The sequence below is a fragment of the Heterocephalus glaber genome, unplaced genomic scaffold (assembly GCF_053883595.1).
Source record: "Heterocephalus glaber isolate CG9 unplaced genomic scaffold, H.glaber_assembly_v1.0 deba00001461, whole genome shotgun sequence".
Classification (NCBI taxonomy): Eukaryota; Metazoa; Chordata; class Mammalia; order Rodentia; family Bathyergidae; genus Heterocephalus; species Heterocephalus glaber.
In genome coordinates this window covers 43,870,147-43,887,252 of record NW_028258308.1, presented here as the reverse complement: position 1 = coordinate 43,887,252, position 17,106 = coordinate 43,870,147, and the positions used below count along the sequence as shown (strand labels likewise).

Genomic DNA, 17,106 nt, shown 5'->3' with positions numbered 1-17,106 from the left:
ATATTCCTTGCCCCCTACACCACCCTGCCTGGTGCCAGCAGCCGAGGGGCAGCCCTGGGCCCAGCTGCACAGGGAAAGATAAAAGACCATGTCCTCTTTTCCTTTCTGAAGTGTTGGGGACTTTGGGTTCTTATGGCAGGAAAGAAGAAGTAGGGACCTTTAACTTCCTTACCTACCTCACCTTAGAGTTGTTCTGTAGGTCACCTATTTGAATCCTAGCTTTCTTTGCCCTGAAGTTTGTCCCAGAAGAATACCAGAAAATAGGTGGTGGAGAAAGCACAGGTGCATGCTGACTGTGAGAGCCTGGAGAGCTAACTGTGTCCAGACCCGGTGGACTGTTTATTGACTTAGTGACTTTCCTAGGAGATACCAGCCCTGCCCAGTGGCTGCTCTGAGGCCTCCCTCAGGCACTCCTATTTCATCTGTCCCCAAGCTCCGGGTGTTTGTTCTGTTTCAGAATGGCTACACACCCTTGCACATCGCCGCCAAGCAGAACCAGATGGAAGTGGCCCGCAGTCTGCTGCAGTATGGGGGGTCTGCAAATGCAGAGTCAGTGCAAGGTGTGACTCCCCTCCACCTGGCTTCTCAGGAGGGCCACGCAGAGATGGTGGCGCTGCTCCTCTCGAAGCAAGCCAACGGCAACCTGGGGAACAAGGTAGGTGTGGCGCCTTCAGATGCCTCCTTCAGTCTCAGCAGTAATCGGTGCCAGCTCACTAGACATAACACCTGCGTGCTGAGTACCCACTGTGTGCTCCTCATCTGAGTTAGATTCTGTGTGTGTATGTGTGTGTGTGTGTGTGTGTGTGTGCGTGTGTGTGTTTTCCTTACAACAGCCTTATGTCAGCTTTAGCTCAGTTTTGTAGAAAACGGTTGGGGAGATTGCTTGTCCCCAAAGCCTTTTCCAACTCTCCTGTACCATCCTATCTTTCTAAATAGACACATGCAGGGAATCACAAAAAGATCAGTATGAAAATCCAGAGTTCACTTTCTCAAATATGGCCCAGGATCTACATCAGGAATGTTTTAAATAGTTTGGTATGAAATATTCATTTCCTATGGGGGAAGATTTTTTTTTAACAGACCTATACATTAGGAGTTGAATGTAGAAATTACAGGAGGATGAACATGAAGTCTTCTAAAATGTTACACAATCCAAATACTGAATAGTTTCTCTAGTGTGAGAAACTGAAAGTGTAAATAAGAATTAAAATGATTAAAACTGATCATTTGAAATAGGAAGAAAAAGTCCAAAGGTGTAGGGGTGGTGGGAGAGGAAGGGGAAAGAGAAGAAGGGAAAGGAAAACTTATGAGAAAAGAAAAAAAATGGAAATAAAGTCTATGTAAATAGGGAAGGGTGGAGGGAGTAAAGGGCTCACAGGTAATGGGGAAAAAATAAGAACTAAGATACATCATGTACAGGCATAAGCACCCAATGATAAATGTAAATGTATTGTATACCTAAAATGTACCAATAAAATAATTTAAGCAAGCCCCGCCCCCCAAAATAATAAAATGTTACACAGTCCTTGGGTCACAAGATCCTTTTTCTAGGTGAGTTATTGCTAGTTTACTTCAAAAGAATTCATAACCTGACCAAGAATTACTTCTTTTTTAAAATAACTGTCTTACTGAAATAAATTTCACAAAATTTACCACTGTTCAAGTTGATGGCTTTTAGTATGTTTACAGGACTGGCCAATTGTCACTACTGTGTAATTTTAGGACATTTTCATAACCCATCAGGAACCTGGTCTGCAGAGCGGCCACTTTCCCTTCCACAAAAGCCCCAACCCTGATGCCACTCAGCTGCTCTGTTAGTTTGCATGTTCTGGACGTTTATATAAATGGAATCACATAGTACAAGAACCACTGCAGATGATAAATTAACATAAGAGTTTCTGAAAGATGAGCATTTTAGGAGTAACTTCAGATTTCCTAAAAGCCTTTCAATCCATTGGTCCTTTTTGTATACATGGGGACAGGTGACTCCCCAGCGGGAACTGTCATGGTGGGACATTGTGTTTCATGACAGCCTGAATGTCTTCTGATCCCACATCTTTGGGCTACATAAGTAGACTGTAATGATGGTGGGTCTGTTCCAGAAACACGCCCTCACCCACACCCCTCACACAGCAGATTCTTGGGATGATCTTGAGTCAGGTGAGGCACCTGCCTAAAAGGTTGGTGGCTGACACAGTGACCTCAGTGCTGGGGGCATCACCCTTGGACCCTGGGCAGCCTTGGGGACTGTGCTGGCAGAGAACAGAAATCTGTCCCACTGTCTACAGAGGTCATGGAGGTAAGATGGGGGAGAGAAGCCTCTGACACTTTGTGCACATGCTGTCCTCACAGAAGGCTGAGCTGAGAAATACAGAGTGGGGGCTTTCACTCCCAAGGCACCCTCCCCTCTGTACAGTGCTGCACCAGTGCCAACAATGACAAGCTACCTTTACAGGGCCCATCATGCTCTTCAAAATGATTTCACATAACCCGTGCTTTCTCAAATGCTCCCCACTTTGTCCTTGAGATTAAGTCAGTGATAATCCCTCTATCCTAAGTTAGGAAACCAAGTCTCTGAAATTTAGCATGGAAATGGGAAATGTTATAATTGGAAGGTACCATAAAATTCACCGATGACTTGTGGCCCAACCCGCCTTACTCCTTTTCTATGTAAATAAAGCTTTATTGGAGCACCGCCATCCCCACTCATTTCTGTGTTGGCCAGAGCTGCTTGTTACCACAACTGGCAACGTCGGGGACTTGCTACAAAGCCGTGGCTCTAAGGTCTTGACAATCCAGCTCCGAACAGAAAACGTTGCTAACACCTGATCTAGTTTTAGATACCTAATTTTTAAGGTAAAGGTATTGAGGTTCTGAACAAGAATAATTTTACCAAATAGTTGGTCAAATGCAGGTCAGTGGCTACAGAGCCAGGTCTGGTTCCCAAACCTCAGTGCTCTGTTGCTGTGCCTTAATCCTTTCCTGGCTCAAAGCTGATGATGCACATTTTTTCTTTCCAGAGTGGACTCACTCCTCTCCATCTGGTAGCCCAAGAAGGACACGTCCCAGTGGCAGATGTGCTGATCAAACATGGTGTCACAGTGGACTCCACCACCCGGGTGAGCCTGGCAGCCTCCCTGTCCCATAGGGCCCACCCCTGCCCACTTACTTTGACACAGTCCCACCCAGAGGTACTTCCCTTGCCTCTCAGAGACACCCTTTGCACAGAGCCAAACCCCAAGAACCACGTGGAACTTTCCTCCTGCCATTTCCTGGGCCTGGCAGTGGAGTTTGAAGACATCAATCCTAATGATCTTACTTTCCATTTGAGAATTTTAAAAAGCATGCTAGGCCTTTGAGCCTCTGGAACATGAAATTGAGAGAAATGCTTAATCATGATGCTGAGACCAGTCTCAGGGGAGCAGGAAGTGTGCCCACCTGTCAGGCTCCCCTGGAGTCACTCAAAAACACGATTTTCTTCTTGCATGCAGCAAAATCCATTTGTCTTTCTCTGCACCTTTTCCACGTGCCGGGAGCCCTGTAAGGCAGTGTGAGGCAACCATGGTGCCACGTGCACAGTCTACACACCATGCTAGGGGCGTTTGCAGTTCAGCTGGAGGTGGCTGTGAGGAACAGGGAGGAGCTGAGGAACCTGATGGCTGTGTACGAGAGGAGCCAGAACCCAGGGAGGATGGGTCTTTCCAGCAGGGAAGAAGGAAGGAGCCTCATGGATGAGTGCATTTTACTCCTTTGTCACAAGGCATCTGGGTGACACCACCCTGCCCCACCCTTCCCCTTCCAGAGCTTCCCACTGGAACACTGGGCACTGGGCACTGGGCACCAGTGTCATGCTGAAGTTGCACTGAGAAAAGTCTAGAACCTGTTTTTTAATCCACAACTGCCTGAAGCTTCAGCAACAACCTATTTAAACCTGAAAATGATCTAGATCCTTAGGGTTTCTCTTGTGGGCCCAGTTTAGTCCTTTGGGGTCCCGCTCTGAGAAGCCCTATCTGTGCATTAGAACTGCCTGGAGGCTTGCAAAGCCTTTACAGAGGTCCAGTCCTCAAGCTCTGGAATCTGTCACTGGTTCCCCTAGGGCATGGGACCAAAGACCTCAAAGGCCTTGGCTTGTTGGCCTTTGGGGCAGCCCCCAAATATGCCATAGGAGTTGGGGTATGGCTCAGTGGTAGAGTGCCTGCCTAGCTTGTACAAGGCCTCAGGTTCCACATCAGCACCAAAACACAGAACAAAAATCTGAACAGGACAGATCGGCTCCTTGGCATCCCAAACCCACATGAATAAATAACCACAGCCCACTTGTTTCAATCAGTGACCGGTTCCCGTAAATTCCTTGGGATTTCACTTTCCTAACAGACACAGGGTGCTGTGGTCAGGGTCCACTGTGATTTCATGTGGCCTCCTTGAAGTGACCCCGGGGATTCTGGCACTGCTCTCACCAGCATCTCTCCACACTCTGTGATGACTCCCTCTACCTGTTGCCACTGTCCCTGGGCCCCCTCTCCCTCCCTACTCTCTCAGGTGTCCCCTCCCCAGGGCCCTCGGCTCTCCCCACCCTGACACCTTTCCCATATGCCCTGCCTGCGAGGTGCCTCGAGGGCTTAATCACTGCTGCCTCAGCCCTCACTTTCTGACACAGAGCCCTGCTCCTTCTCTGACTACTGACAGCAGCACAGCTTCCAGCAGCTGCTGCTTTTCACAGGCCCTCCCTCCCTCTTTTAACCAACTGCTGTAGGACTGTAGGCTTTCAATAAAGGCAGTTTGTGGTGGCTCTGTCTTCCCGGATGCCCTGCTGGGCACCTATGCGTCTCCTGCTTTTCAGATGGGTTACACACCGCTCCATGTGGCCAGCCACTATGGAAACATCAAGCTGGTGAAGTTTCTGCTGCAGCACCAAGCGGATGTCAATGCCAAGACCAAGGTACAGGGTGCTTTAGCCCGGGTCCTACTTTGACACTTCTCATGTACCCGTAGGATGCACCTGAGCTGCTCTAAACACACTTTGGGCTCAGCCACACTTTTAAGCTTTGTCCCTGAAGGAGAAAAAGGGGAAAACACATTTCTTCCTGTCATGTGTGGGAAGCAAATGGGCTCTGGAGTGTGTGGATGAGTCCTTCTCCAGCAGCTAGCTGGTCCTGACATCTTGGCCTCCCTTTACAGCTAGGATACAGCCCCTTACACCAGGCGGCCCAGCAGGGACACACAGACATCGTGACACTGCTGCTGAGGAGTGGTGCTTCCCCAAATGAGGTCAGCTCGGTGAGTAGTGGCGTGCCCCAGAGGACAGCTCTGGGATCCCTGTCTCTTTCTGGTGACTGAAGGTTGTCCTTTTAAGTAGCATTTACTCTCCCCTTTTTGGTTTTAAATATTCTTGACGCTCTGTCTCAATATATGAAATGGCTGTCCTTGTGGCACACGTGAACACCATTAAGTGTCTTGGGGTCCCCTCTTTCAGGGGGCCCTCTTTCAGGGCTTTGGGGCTCTCATTAGCAACCTCAGTGGTCGTGGTTGAGGATGAACCTCCTCTGTGACCATGTGGAGGTTTGATTAGATAGTCTCTGTGCTGCTCAGCTCCAAAAGTGCATGGTAGTGTATGTGCTGGAGGTAACTGTGAGTGGAGCTGAGCTGGTGTGGACCCCAGGACATATCCCAGAGCTACACAGAAAACCTTCGAGAAACTATCAGTTCATTTTCACTTAACTCACTTAAAATCAAAGTTGCAAGGCCGGAGATGTAGTTCACTGGTGCCTCACTTGCCTGGCAAGTGTAAGGTCCTGAGTTTGATTCTTGGTACCAAAAAAAAAAAGTTGCAAACATGCCCTGCTCCATCTCTAGTGACTTGTGACCACTGAAGGCTGGCTCAGCTGCTGGAAGTACAGGGTTATTTTGGCGCTGCAGCTCTCTGGGAGCGGTGTCACTCTGTGCTCTCCTCCTGGAATCAATGCATGGCTTCCCACCTGCCTCTCCCAGGGTTCTCTTTTGGGAAGTGGCTCTGCCCTCCAGAGCTTCCCCCTGCCCCACACCCACCACACAGGTTCCCACCTCCTCCTCCTTCCCAGCCTCTCTGGGCACTGAGGCACTTGTTCTTACAGGGATCTGGCTCTCGGCTCCAAGAGATTTCTGTCCCTTTGGCCCTTCCATACCACCAGAAGTGAACTGAGTCTCCACCCCCAGGGGCCACACTCTCCTCTGACCTGGTCCTATGTCTGACTCCACCCTCTTGTTCTGTTTGTCCTAGAATGGAACCACACCTCTGGCAATCGCCAAGCGTTTGGGCTACATTTCTGTAACAGATGTGCTCAAAGTCGTCACGGATGAAACCAGCGTAGTGGTACGTCTGCCTTGCCCTGTACCCCAATCTCAGCCTGACCTCCAGGCCTTTGGGTTATGCTGGAAGCCCAAAGCCTCTGCCCAGCAGGAAGCACCCACCCAAAGGGCAGCAGAGCAACCTGCTTCAGGCAGACTGTGCTGCCACCTAGTGGCCAGAGCCACTGGGGCTGTGGCCAAAGGGAGCAGCAGCCTGGTGGAACCCCATTATCTCCCTGGGGTGCCTGCAGGGAGCCCAGGGGTCTGGTTTTCTTCCTTTGGTATATACCTCCTTTCCTACCTCCTCTCTGTCACCTCATGACCACCAGGTGCCTGCTGGATGGGAAAAGGGTGCCCTGCTGCTTGGGTTGAGTTATCCACTTCTCTCCTTTCAGTTAGTCAGTGACAAGCATCGGATGAGTTACCCTGAGACGGTCGATGAGATCCTCGATGTCTCTGAGGACGAAGGTAAAGTACAGGATGATGAGCTCATGGGGACTGAGGGTCCCTAAGCACCCCAAGTTGTATCATGCCCCTTGCAAGGCCACACACAAAGTTCCCTCACGACACACTCGGGTTCGGCCCCGAAAGGGGACCCACTTTTTACAGATCTTGTCTATTATCAAAAAACTCCTTTCACATAGTCATGGGTTTGGGGAAATTGACATCTGAGGGATTGAAGTTTAAAATTTATCATAATTGCGTGCACGCGTGCGTGCGTGTGTGTGGTGTGTGGGTATTGTGTTGGAGTGGAATGTGACTCAGATTGGAACTGTGGTAACATTCGGGCTGGTGCTTTCCTGGTGCTCTGCATGAGTTGAAGTGGGTTATTTACAATCAGTGAGAATGAGTTTTAATAAGGTGTGGTCCTGGGTGGGCCAGTAGATTTGGAGATTCTTCCACTGTTATGAAGTCACAGCAGGGTCAACTTGGGGAATTACAGGGTGCTTTTAGTATCATTCCTTCCCCCAATAATACCCACTCCACTCAAGCTTGCAAGACCCCCCCAGGACACAAACAGTGGATTGGACTGAGTCTGTGCTGCAGCCCCTCCCATCTGTAGTCCATAATTCAGTGACTATGTGACCTTGTTGACTAGATGTGTAGATCTGTCCTTGTATATTCTTGATAATGTGCCTCTCACTTTACCTGACTTCAGTGCTGTCCTTCCTTCAACTTGGCTCTCCTTTGCTTTCTAGGAACCGCTCACATAACTATAATGGGTATGAAATGCTCTCTGTTCCCTGTGGTCTCTCACCAGAGTGCATCCCACCCGAGCACTCGGAGTCCTCACTAACCATTGCTGCTCTCCATCCTCTGGGGGCGTGCGTCAGAGTCCAGAGCTTGACTAAATCAGGACATCCTCACCCATGCGCCCCCCACTGGGCACCTGCGTGTGCCTGTCCATGTTGTGTGCGCCCATGCCACTGTGTCTGTGGTCATCACTGCATGAGCTGTGTGATTCCATCTGTCAGCTCCACATCCCAAAGCCGGGCACACCCTGTCTCATACTGGTCGATGGCAGGCGAGGGCAAGGGCCCAGGCTCCAACCCCAGGTCAGGCAAGGAGAGAAACCAAGAGGCCTCCAGGGATGCAGGTGGCTGGTCCACCTGAAGCTTGAACTCTGTACTCTTTGGAAGTACAAATAATAATTCCATAATAAGGAATGGTGAAATAACAGAAACAGTAATGGAAATAGTGAGGTTTCAGCAACCATGTTTAGAGAAAACCTTCCAGCCTCTTTGAATGAGTGGGTTTGGTTCCAGTATAACTTAATTCCTCTGTGGTGGTGAAGAGGGCAGTAACACCTCTTTTTAGGGTGTCACTGCACACCCCAAAAGGGCTGTTTTGCAGTGGGAACTTGTCCAGCTAAGAAAGTTCTTTCTGCCTGTGCTGTCGTCCTTCCTCCAAAGCCAGGTACTAGGAAGTGAGGAGCTGGCTGCCTTGCTCTGAGCTCATGGGCTGGGGGGCCAGGACTGGGCAAACCATGTGGTGCTCAGGGGCCCTTGGAACATCAGAGGCCACCCTCTACTCCTTGGGAAGAAAGAGGAGGCCCTCTGTCTCCAGGCGCTCGCTCACTGAGGCTTGTGTTGTTCCAGGGGAAGACCTTGTAGGCTCCAAGGCTGAGCGGCAGGATTCCAGAGACATGGATGAAGAGAGGGAGCTGTTGGACTTTGTGCCAAAGCTAGACCAGGTGTAAGCAGGGCTGGCTGGAGTGGTCACACCATGGGTGGCGAAGGTGCAGTGCTTGAACTCAGGGTGGGGTTGCGGACTGGGGAGAGGTCATGATGAGGCCAGGCCCTGGGTATGCTGCCAACGCAGTAGCTGGAATGTGGTCCCAGCATATGAGGGTCAGCCAGCTCTGCACCTTGCCTGCCAAGGTCCCACGCAGGACCTCATCACCTTGAGCTGTCTAGTGGGTCTTCTCCCCTAGCACCCCAAACCCCAGCACTTTTCCCCCTAGCTCACAGCCTCACATCCACAACCCCTGTCCTCATGAACTCCCAGAATAATCCCCAGGGAAGGTTCATATTAGAAAATTGCCAGGCTGGGTCAGTGGCACTGTGCCTGCCTGGCAAGGGCAAGGCCCTGAGTTCAATTCCTGGTACTGGAAAAAAAAGAAATTACCAGGCTAATATCAGCCTCTGACCACATCCCTCCATCCATGGGGTAAAACCCACAGAGAGCCTGTGGCCACCTAGACCCTGCTTCCCATTCCTGTCTGACTGCAGGGAGCTCTGCTGCTTTGGAGACATTTTACACAGGGACGATTTGCTAAGGAGCCTCACCCTGGCCTCTGTTCACACATACTTAGCCCTAAGTGTTTTCTGGAAACACAAGAAGTATCCACTGGCTTATATAAAACAGGGCAGCACAACAAGCAGGAAGGGAAACTACAGTTCCAATTTGTATTTATTGGACTCAGACCCTGGGCATGAAGATGTTATGGATTCATTTGGTGGGATCAAAGCCCACACCAAAACCTATGCCTTTAGTCTCAGCACCCTGGGAGGCTGAGGCAGCTCAGGTTCAAGCCCAGCCCAGGCATCTCTGCAGTTTAGTGAGACTTTGACTCAAACTTTTAAAAAATAAAATTAAAAAGGCTGAGAATGTGGCTCAGTGTGAAAGCCCTAGGTTCAATCTCTAGTACCACAAACAAATAAAACAAAACACATACCAAAGCAAGGTTCCCAGCTACTTGGGAGGCTGAGGCCAGAAGATCACAAGTTTGTCCAGTATGGCACTAGCAAAACTCTGTCTTAAAAAAAATACCCCAAAATAGGGAATAATGTAGTTCAGCACAAAGGCCCTGAGTTACATCACTAATACTAGGGGGGGAAAAAGCCAAACCAAATGGTTATAGAGTAATATATCACCAAGGCCAGCATGAGGTCCCATCCACAGGGGCCGTGCCACTTCAGGGCAGGGGTGAAGGCAGGGAGAGGGGACATGGCGTAGAAGAGGCAGGTCCCTCAGCCCGGTCTGCAGGGCAGAGTTCTGCACAGCACAAAGGAGGCAAAGGCTTCAGTGCTCAGGGGAAAGGCTGGGCCCTATGTGGAAGTGGGGAGTTGAGGCTGTGCATGCAGCAGGGCATGGAGGCCTTGCACTGAGGTCTCTTGAGGGAAACAGGCTCTCTGCAGTACCACCCTTTGATTTCTCCAATGCCTTTGTGCACAGGGTGGAATCTCCTGCCATCCCGAGGATCCCCTGTGTCACCCCTGAGACGGTGCTGATCAGGTCTGAAGAGCCGGAGCAGGTAAAGAGCACCATTTCTTGTGCTGTCCCTTTTGCAGGTCACCTGGTGCAGCGAAGACACCTCCTAGTGGAGTACACTGAGAACCAACCTGGGGAAGCTTGTACCATTTGTAGGGGTCCTTCTGGTCCAGGGTTCCATGTGCTCTGTGGAGGGAGCCCTGGGTGTCAGCCTCTGAGAGTATTCAGGTCTCAGGAGCCGGGGTGTGTGAGACACTGTCATAGCAGTCCAGGTGTGCGTGAGGCCAAGGACCCACACCAGCAGTTCTGTCTCCAAAGCCCACACTCACAGCCACATTTCTGTGCCCAGACTCTGCCCTTGTGGGCAGCAGATCATAGTGCCAGACAGAAACCCTCCTGGTGGCCCACGGGTGCCACTGGGATACGCTGGGCAGGTCGTGTGCTGTGGGCTCCTTCTCTTTTGCGCCCACAAGAGGGCACAGTTTCTGTCTCACCTTCCCCCAGGGAACAGAACAGAAGGGTGCCTGAGAGCAGCTCAGTTCTGGGTGTTGTTCATTGTGGTACCATTCTGTGTGTCCTCAGAGCCACCTCAGTTTGTACAAAAAAGCACATAAGTAGGGTATAATTTATTGCAATTGAACTTCCCTTTGTTTAGTATTATACCATTGTTACTTTTTTTCAAGCAAGGGGATTTCATAAGGAGAAAAAAGCACTATGATGCTGGAGGTTGGCATTGGCACCTATGCATGATAGTTGAGCCCAGCATGGCTCTTTTGCAGCCAAGTCTCAGTTCTAAGGTGTACATGTCTAGAAGTAGCAGCCTGAGCACAGACCAGGTGTGGAGCAAGGACAGAGCCAGCCTTACACTGTCCCCTCAGCTATTTCGAGCTGGAATGGACCACAGTGATGGGTGCTGGTGTCACTGGGTGGCCCTGGTGCAGCCATGACATATTCCTGGGTGCTGCCAAAGACAGCAGTGGAAGTCCTCCAGGTGGGCCTGTGTTCTGCTGTTCTCTGACCAGCTCGTTCTCTTCATCTGTATTTTTTCCTTGGTGCTGGGGATTGAACCCAGGAACTTACATATGCTAAGCTTGTGCTCTACCACCAAGCTACACCAGCAGCTCTCTGAACTCCTCAAGTCAGTGGCTACTTCCTGGGTTCCTGCTAGGCACCCTGTGTAGGGCTTGATGTAGGGGGTCTGGGGCATCTGCCTCCTTGGAGCTGCTACCCAGCTGGGAATGGGAGTGACTCCAACATACCAGGCCAGGAGGCAGATGGCAGGAGGGCTAGACAGCTAAGCAATTGATCATGTAGTGTGAGAAAGGCTTTCAAGGGTGCAGAGGGGCAGCTGGACTCAACAGGAGAACTCCCTGCAGAAGCAAGCAGGAAAAGGGGATAGGACTAGATGAAGGAAAGACAGGGCCCAGTTCTGGACAGGAGGGAGAGCAGGACCAGGCTCCCTGCAACTGTGCCATCATTGTGAGGGAAGGAGCACCCCTTCCACAAAGGAGGAGATAGAGGCCTCAAAGTGCCCCGTGCACTCACATGCAGACTGCAGAGTCCCATAGAGTGGGTAGCTAAGAGGTGACAGTGCAGGTGCCAGGCCAACTCCAGAGGGGAAAACAGCGGGCCTCAAGCAGATGGGCAGGTGGACAGGTGAGCAGCAGGCAGGGGACCTGCAGCCTGCTGAGACCAAGAGCTCCCTCCATCTGTTCCCAAGCCCTGCCCTGGGTCTGCAGCCATGGAGAGGCTGTGGAGGTACAGGGGTCTTTGATGCTTTTCCACCCAGGAATGCCTTGTCCCCAAAGAGTCTTTCTCCACGGGGCTCTGCAGTCAGTTATGGTGTTCAGGTGGCCCAAGGGTGGTGAGATGGGATCCTGGAGGCCTTTCTCTCCTCCTTAGGCCTCTAAAGAGTATGATGAGGACTCGCTCATCCCCAGCAGCCCAGCCACGGAGACCTCTGACAACATCAGCCCAGTGGCCAGCCCCGTCCACACAGGGTGAGTGGCCAGGACCCTGGGGTCCACCCTCCCTGTCCCCAAGAGAGGTGTAGGTGCCCAACATGAGCTTGCCCTGCTTCCAGATTTCTGGTTAGCTTCATGGTCGATGCCCGGGGAGGCTCCATGAGAGGAAGTCGCCACAATGGCCTCAGGGTAGTGATCCCACCTCGGACCTGTGCAGCACCCACACGCATCACCTGCCGCCTGGTGAAGCCCCAGAAGCTGAGCACACCGCCCCCACTGGCTGAGGAGGAGGGCCTGGCCAGCAGGATCATTGCACTGGGGCCCACCGGCGCCCAGTTCCTGAGGTGAGGCAGCACCCTGGGGGACATGTGCATGGTGCTGGTCGGTCCCCAGCCTCACCTGCCCTGCTCATACACTGCTGCCACTGCCCAGGCAGAGCCCCGGCCCAGCTCATCTCTCCATTGTCCTGAGAGGGAAACAAGAACTGGGAGCCCCACTGCCATCACTCTGCCTTTCCTAAACACATTAAGGAACCCAGCCTAGGCAGAGTTGCTACTCCCAAATCTTGGTGGGTAATCCTGATATAGGGGAAATAGATGTAACTCCCAAACCTACTAGATATCCGAAACTCGAGTTCATGTTCTCTAAAATCGAAGAATGAATTCTAGGAACAACAGAGGTTAAGAGTAAGAAAATTTATTAAGAGATAGCTTCTGTCTAAGAGGGACAGAAGGGGGCCTGGAAAGTGGGTTGCCCACTCACCCCACTTTTCAGAGGTGTTTTATACAGCAAGGCTGTGTGGTGAGGTGGGTACAAAGTGGGACAAAACTGTAAGACCCAATGGAAATTTACAAGGTGGGCATGAGGTGGGACAAAACCTCAACCAACCAATAAGACTACAAATACAGTCACCCAGGTAATATTGATTAAATGGGGATCAAATGGGAAAATAAGTCACACACAAGGGGTTTCCCGTTTAGAATATCAATCACTGCTATCTATCCCCAGGGGAAGTAGTGCCTCTTGCTTTTATAATGCTAACCAGTGAATGTGCCTCAACTGTTCTCCATGTTGGCTCCTCCCTGTGTTGGCTCCTGGAGGGCTGGCACCTTGAAGACTGGGGCCTTAAGGGTGGCCCTGTCTAACTGCTCACAAGATATCTAATTAACTTACCTATCTACAACAATCTCAGTGTTGGGGAGGCTGAGCTAGGAGATTGCAAATTCAAGTCTAGCACAAGCAACTTAACATGTAGATAAAGACCCCCATCTTAAAAATATAAAAAGGACAATCCCTGGTACCAAAAAATATATATATAAAGGGGTAGGGATATGGCTCGGTGCAAAGGCCCTGGGTTCAATCCCCAGTACTGCCAAAGAAAAAAGGTGTTTTATTTTCCTGGCACACTACAGAAGAGAAGGAGAAGATGGGACTGCTTTGGGGACCCCTTGGGTTTAATTATGTGAATACTGAAGCAGTCTGGAAAGTGCCTCTGTGGCATTGCTATGAGGACCACACACACATGGATGTCCCTCACCTTTGAAGCCGGGGCGTCTCTTGGAGCTTTGCTGCCCTTCAGGCACTGGACCCACTCCAGCCCTGTCCATCCACTTGTCACCACTCTAAGCTTTCGATTGCACACTGATTTCCTCTTTCACTGTAATCCCCAAAGCCTCCCGCCAGAGGAAATACCATGATGGCCTGTGATGGGGGAGGAGGCCAGGCCCTAGAGGTTGGTCACCTGTCTGGGAGTGTCTGGCGGGGTCTCAGGCTCTTGACCCAGGGTGATGGTCACAGAGGCTTAGCTGTGCCCAGGGCAGAGGTGCCCATTCTTGCCTGCCAGCCCTTTCCATCACTCCAGCCCAGTGGGGTGCCAGAGGGCGCAGGAGCCTCAGGACCTGGGCCTGGGTCTGCTCCACTCAAGGGTTGGCAGTGCTGGCACAGGAGAGCAAATGCCCACCATCTGTCCCTCCTGCTGCAGCCCTGTGATCGTGGAGATCCCCCATTTTGCCTCCCACGGCCGAGGGGACCGAGAGCTTGTGGTCCTGAGAAGTGAGAATGGCTCTGTGTGGAAGGAGCACAAGAGCCGCTATGGCGAGAGCTCCTTGGACCAGATCCTCAGCGGGATGGATGAGGGTAAGCGGGCACCCTGGGGGGCTGTTGGGCTGCTGAGGGGCTGGGAGTGGCCCCTGTGGCAGAACCTGGGGCCCAAGGCGTGTGAGAGGGTGTGTGGCCCCACTCCCAGCCTGAGCCTATTCTGCCAGCTTCTGGCGGGGTGTCCACAGGGGAGGACACCAGTGTTCCTGGGCCAGCACCGGGGCTGAGCCTGAGCTCAGCATGACAGTGTGGGCTGCCCTACCTCGTGCTTCCAGAGCTGGGGAGCCTGGAGGAGCTGGAGAAGAAGAGGGTCTGTCGCATCATCACCACCGATTTCCCCTTATACTTCGTGATCATGTCGAGGCTCTGCCAGGATTTTGACACCATTGGGCCTGAGGGTGGCTCTCTGAAGAGCAAGCTGGTACCACTGGTGCAGGCAACATTCCCGGAAAATGCTGTCACCAAGAAAGTGAAGCTGGCTCTGCAGGTGACAGCCCCTGCCCCACTAAGTCCCAGAGGGCAGGAGTCACTCAAGTCCCCCACAAAGACTCCCCTCCTCCCTGGTATGTCCACACTTGCATCCAGGGCCTTAGAATTCTACAGGAGAGGAAGGAAGCTCAAGGGAGAAAGGTGGGTGAGAGGGACAAGGCAGCTGCTCCCTGTGAAGTCCAGGAAAGCCCCACAGCGTGCATCAAGCCATACCAGTTCTGATGCAGGAGGGGTCCTGGCTGCCCTCCCTGGGAATGAAATGCAGAGCTGAGTGGTGACATCAGCCCCAGGGGTCCAGCACTGGCCATGGTAGATGCAGAGGCTTTGGCCTTGTTGGAGGGCACCCGGCTGTCTGTTGTCTGACCAGCCCCTCCTCTCCCTTTGGCACCTCACAGGCCCAGCCTGTCCCAGATGAGCTGGTCACCAAGCTCCTGGGCAACCAGGCTACATTCAGCCCCATTGTCACTGTGGAACCACGGCGCCGGAAGTTCCACCGCCCCATTGGACTTCGGATCCCACTGCCTCCTTCGTGGACGGACAACCCAAGGGACAACGGGGAGGGAGACACCACCAGCCTGCGCCTGCTCTGCAGCGTCATTGGTGAGAGGCATCCCTGGGCCTGTCTCACTTTCTCCATGGCAGCAACTTCTTCTGGAAGACACTGGTAGGGGACGGGAAAGGGCAAAGCCAGCAACCACTTGGGTTTTGCTGGTTCTCCACGGTGATGTGCTCTTCTGAGACAGAGCAGTGGTACATCTGAGTAAGAGTCCTGAAGGGCCTGCTGCACCCTGGAGAAGGGCACTGCAGGTCACTAGGAAGAGGGACGTATTATGAGAGAATGGGTGTGCTCAGGTCATAACCCAAGCCTCACTCTCGTGTGCCACCTCTACCCTCGAGTAGCAGGGCCTGGGCAATTTGGTGAGCTCCATGCTTACACCAGAAGAGCATCCCCAGCCCCACTTCTGCTGCTGTTGCAGGTGGAACTGACCAAGCCCAGTGGGAAGATATCACGGGAACTACCAAGCTTGTGTATGCCAATGAGTGTGCCAACTTCACCACCAACGTCTCCGCCAGGTAGAGAAGGCCCAGCACAGCACAGCAGGGGCTCAGAGCGGCCACCAGCAACCCTTCCTCAGGCCCTGGCCTGAGAGTCATCCAAGCTTGAGCTCCTTCTCTGTCCCCTGGCCACCAGGGATGTCAGAGTGGCCACTGTGTGGCTCCCAGACCACTCCAACCAGATGGTCCAGACTCTCCGTCATCACCCAGGAGCACACTCATCACTAGAGCTCTCATTCCAGGTTTTGGCTATCGGACTGTCCGAGGACTGCAGAGGCTGTGAACTTTTCCACTCTGTTGTACAAAGAGCTGACTGCAGTGCCCTACATGGCCAAGTTTGTCATTTTCGCCAAGATGAATGACCCCCGGGAAGGACGGCTGCGGTGCTACTGCATGACAGATGACAAAGTGGACAAGACCCTGGAACAGCATGAGAACTTTGTGGAGGTGGCCCGGAGCAGGGACATAGAGGTGCGGCACTTGGGTCCCTCTGTGACCAGACCCTCACAGGCCTCTTTCACCTCACACAGGCAGACCCAGACCCAGAGCTAGGATGAGGCTCTACCTGCCGCTCTGGGGGCTGTGATGGCCAGGGCTGACAGGAAGTCCTTGGGGCAGGGGGACAAGGTCTCTGTCTTAAAGAGCATCTCAGATTAGCTGTCACTGACTTGGGGACCCAGTCATGTGTACCTCAGGCAGGCAGCAGTTAGTTGGCCGACCGGTGAGTGGTGATGATTACAGTGGACAGTTACTGGAGTGATTTCATACTCTTGACTGATTCTCATATCTGTGGGTTCCTTTAATATTCCTGACTTGCATAGCAGGAAGCTGAGGGTAGGAGGCAAGGTTAGGCAACTTGCCCAAGTCACACAGTGGAGTAAAGGGTGGAGATGGAATATGTCCCACTTGAGCAGTGCTGGGCTTTGGTAGCTGAGGAAGCAGGGGCACTGGGGGACATGATGGGAGATATTGAGGGATGAGAACAGGTGTGACCCCACAGCTGACCCTGGATACCTCCTGTGAAGACATGTGATGAGCCAGGAACAGACCTGAGCCAGCCTCCTGGGAACGTCGAGGGCCCAGTGTCGAAAGCTTGCTGTGGGGACTCCAGTGCCCTGGCTCTAATGCTGTCTCAGGTGCTCACTGGGCATAGCAGTTATTTGCTCTGAGCCTCAACTTTCCCAGTAGTCAGATGGGACCCTGAGACCACATTGGTTTACATACACAGTTTAAAACCAGTGTGGTCTTTCTGGCATGGTCTACTCATGGGCTAAACACCTTTGGCAGATGTGAAAACAGACCCTGCAGTTTTTCAGAAGCCATATCATGACGTCCTTGAGGTGTTCTAGAGTACTTGGTAGCAACCCCGCTCCATGCTCAGGAGCATAGGAAGCACTTGCTTATCCTGAACTCCTGGGAAGCCAGGAAGCATGTCTCACTCGTCATGCCTCAGACAGGAAGC

General features: G+C 52.2%; 1 protein-coding gene across 29 annotated transcripts in view; it reads left to right on the top strand.

Annotated features, from left to right (window-relative positions):
* Positions 1 to 17,106, top strand: part of Ank1 (ankyrin 1) — a 189,694-nt gene that overhangs the window by 141,630 nt on the left and 30,958 nt on the right. For 24 of the 29 annotated variants that reach the window (XR_015453496.1, XR_015453497.1, XR_015453495.1 and 21 more), the window contains 16 exons: positions 458 to 655; positions 3,021 to 3,119; positions 4,841 to 4,939; positions 5,179 to 5,277; positions 6,257 to 6,349; positions 6,720 to 6,792; positions 7,524 to 7,547; positions 8,424 to 8,520; positions 10,003 to 10,081; positions 11,941 to 12,038; positions 12,122 to 12,346; positions 13,984 to 14,138; positions 14,375 to 14,586; positions 14,984 to 15,188; positions 15,566 to 15,662; positions 15,887 to 16,115. Coding sequence is in view for 23 of the 29 variants with exons in the window: in XM_087217382.1 (XP_087073508.1) it covers positions 458 to 655; positions 3,021 to 3,119; positions 4,841 to 4,939; positions 5,179 to 5,277; positions 6,257 to 6,349; positions 6,720 to 6,792; positions 7,524 to 7,547; positions 8,424 to 8,520; positions 10,003 to 10,081; positions 11,941 to 12,038; positions 12,122 to 12,346; positions 13,984 to 14,138; positions 14,375 to 14,586; positions 14,984 to 15,188; positions 15,566 to 15,662; positions 15,887 to 16,115 (2,082 nt within the window). In the remaining 6 variants the exon portion in view is untranslated. The remainder of the gene's footprint in view (positions 1 to 457; positions 656 to 3,020; positions 3,120 to 4,840; positions 4,940 to 5,178; positions 5,278 to 6,256; positions 6,350 to 6,719; positions 6,793 to 7,523; positions 7,548 to 8,423; positions 8,521 to 10,002; positions 10,082 to 11,940; positions 12,039 to 12,121; positions 12,347 to 13,983; positions 14,139 to 14,374; positions 14,587 to 14,983; positions 15,189 to 15,565; positions 15,663 to 15,886; positions 16,116 to 17,106) is intronic. The other 5 variants (XM_004855293.3, XM_004855296.3, XM_004855292.3 and 2 more) reach the window with 1 other exon arrangement.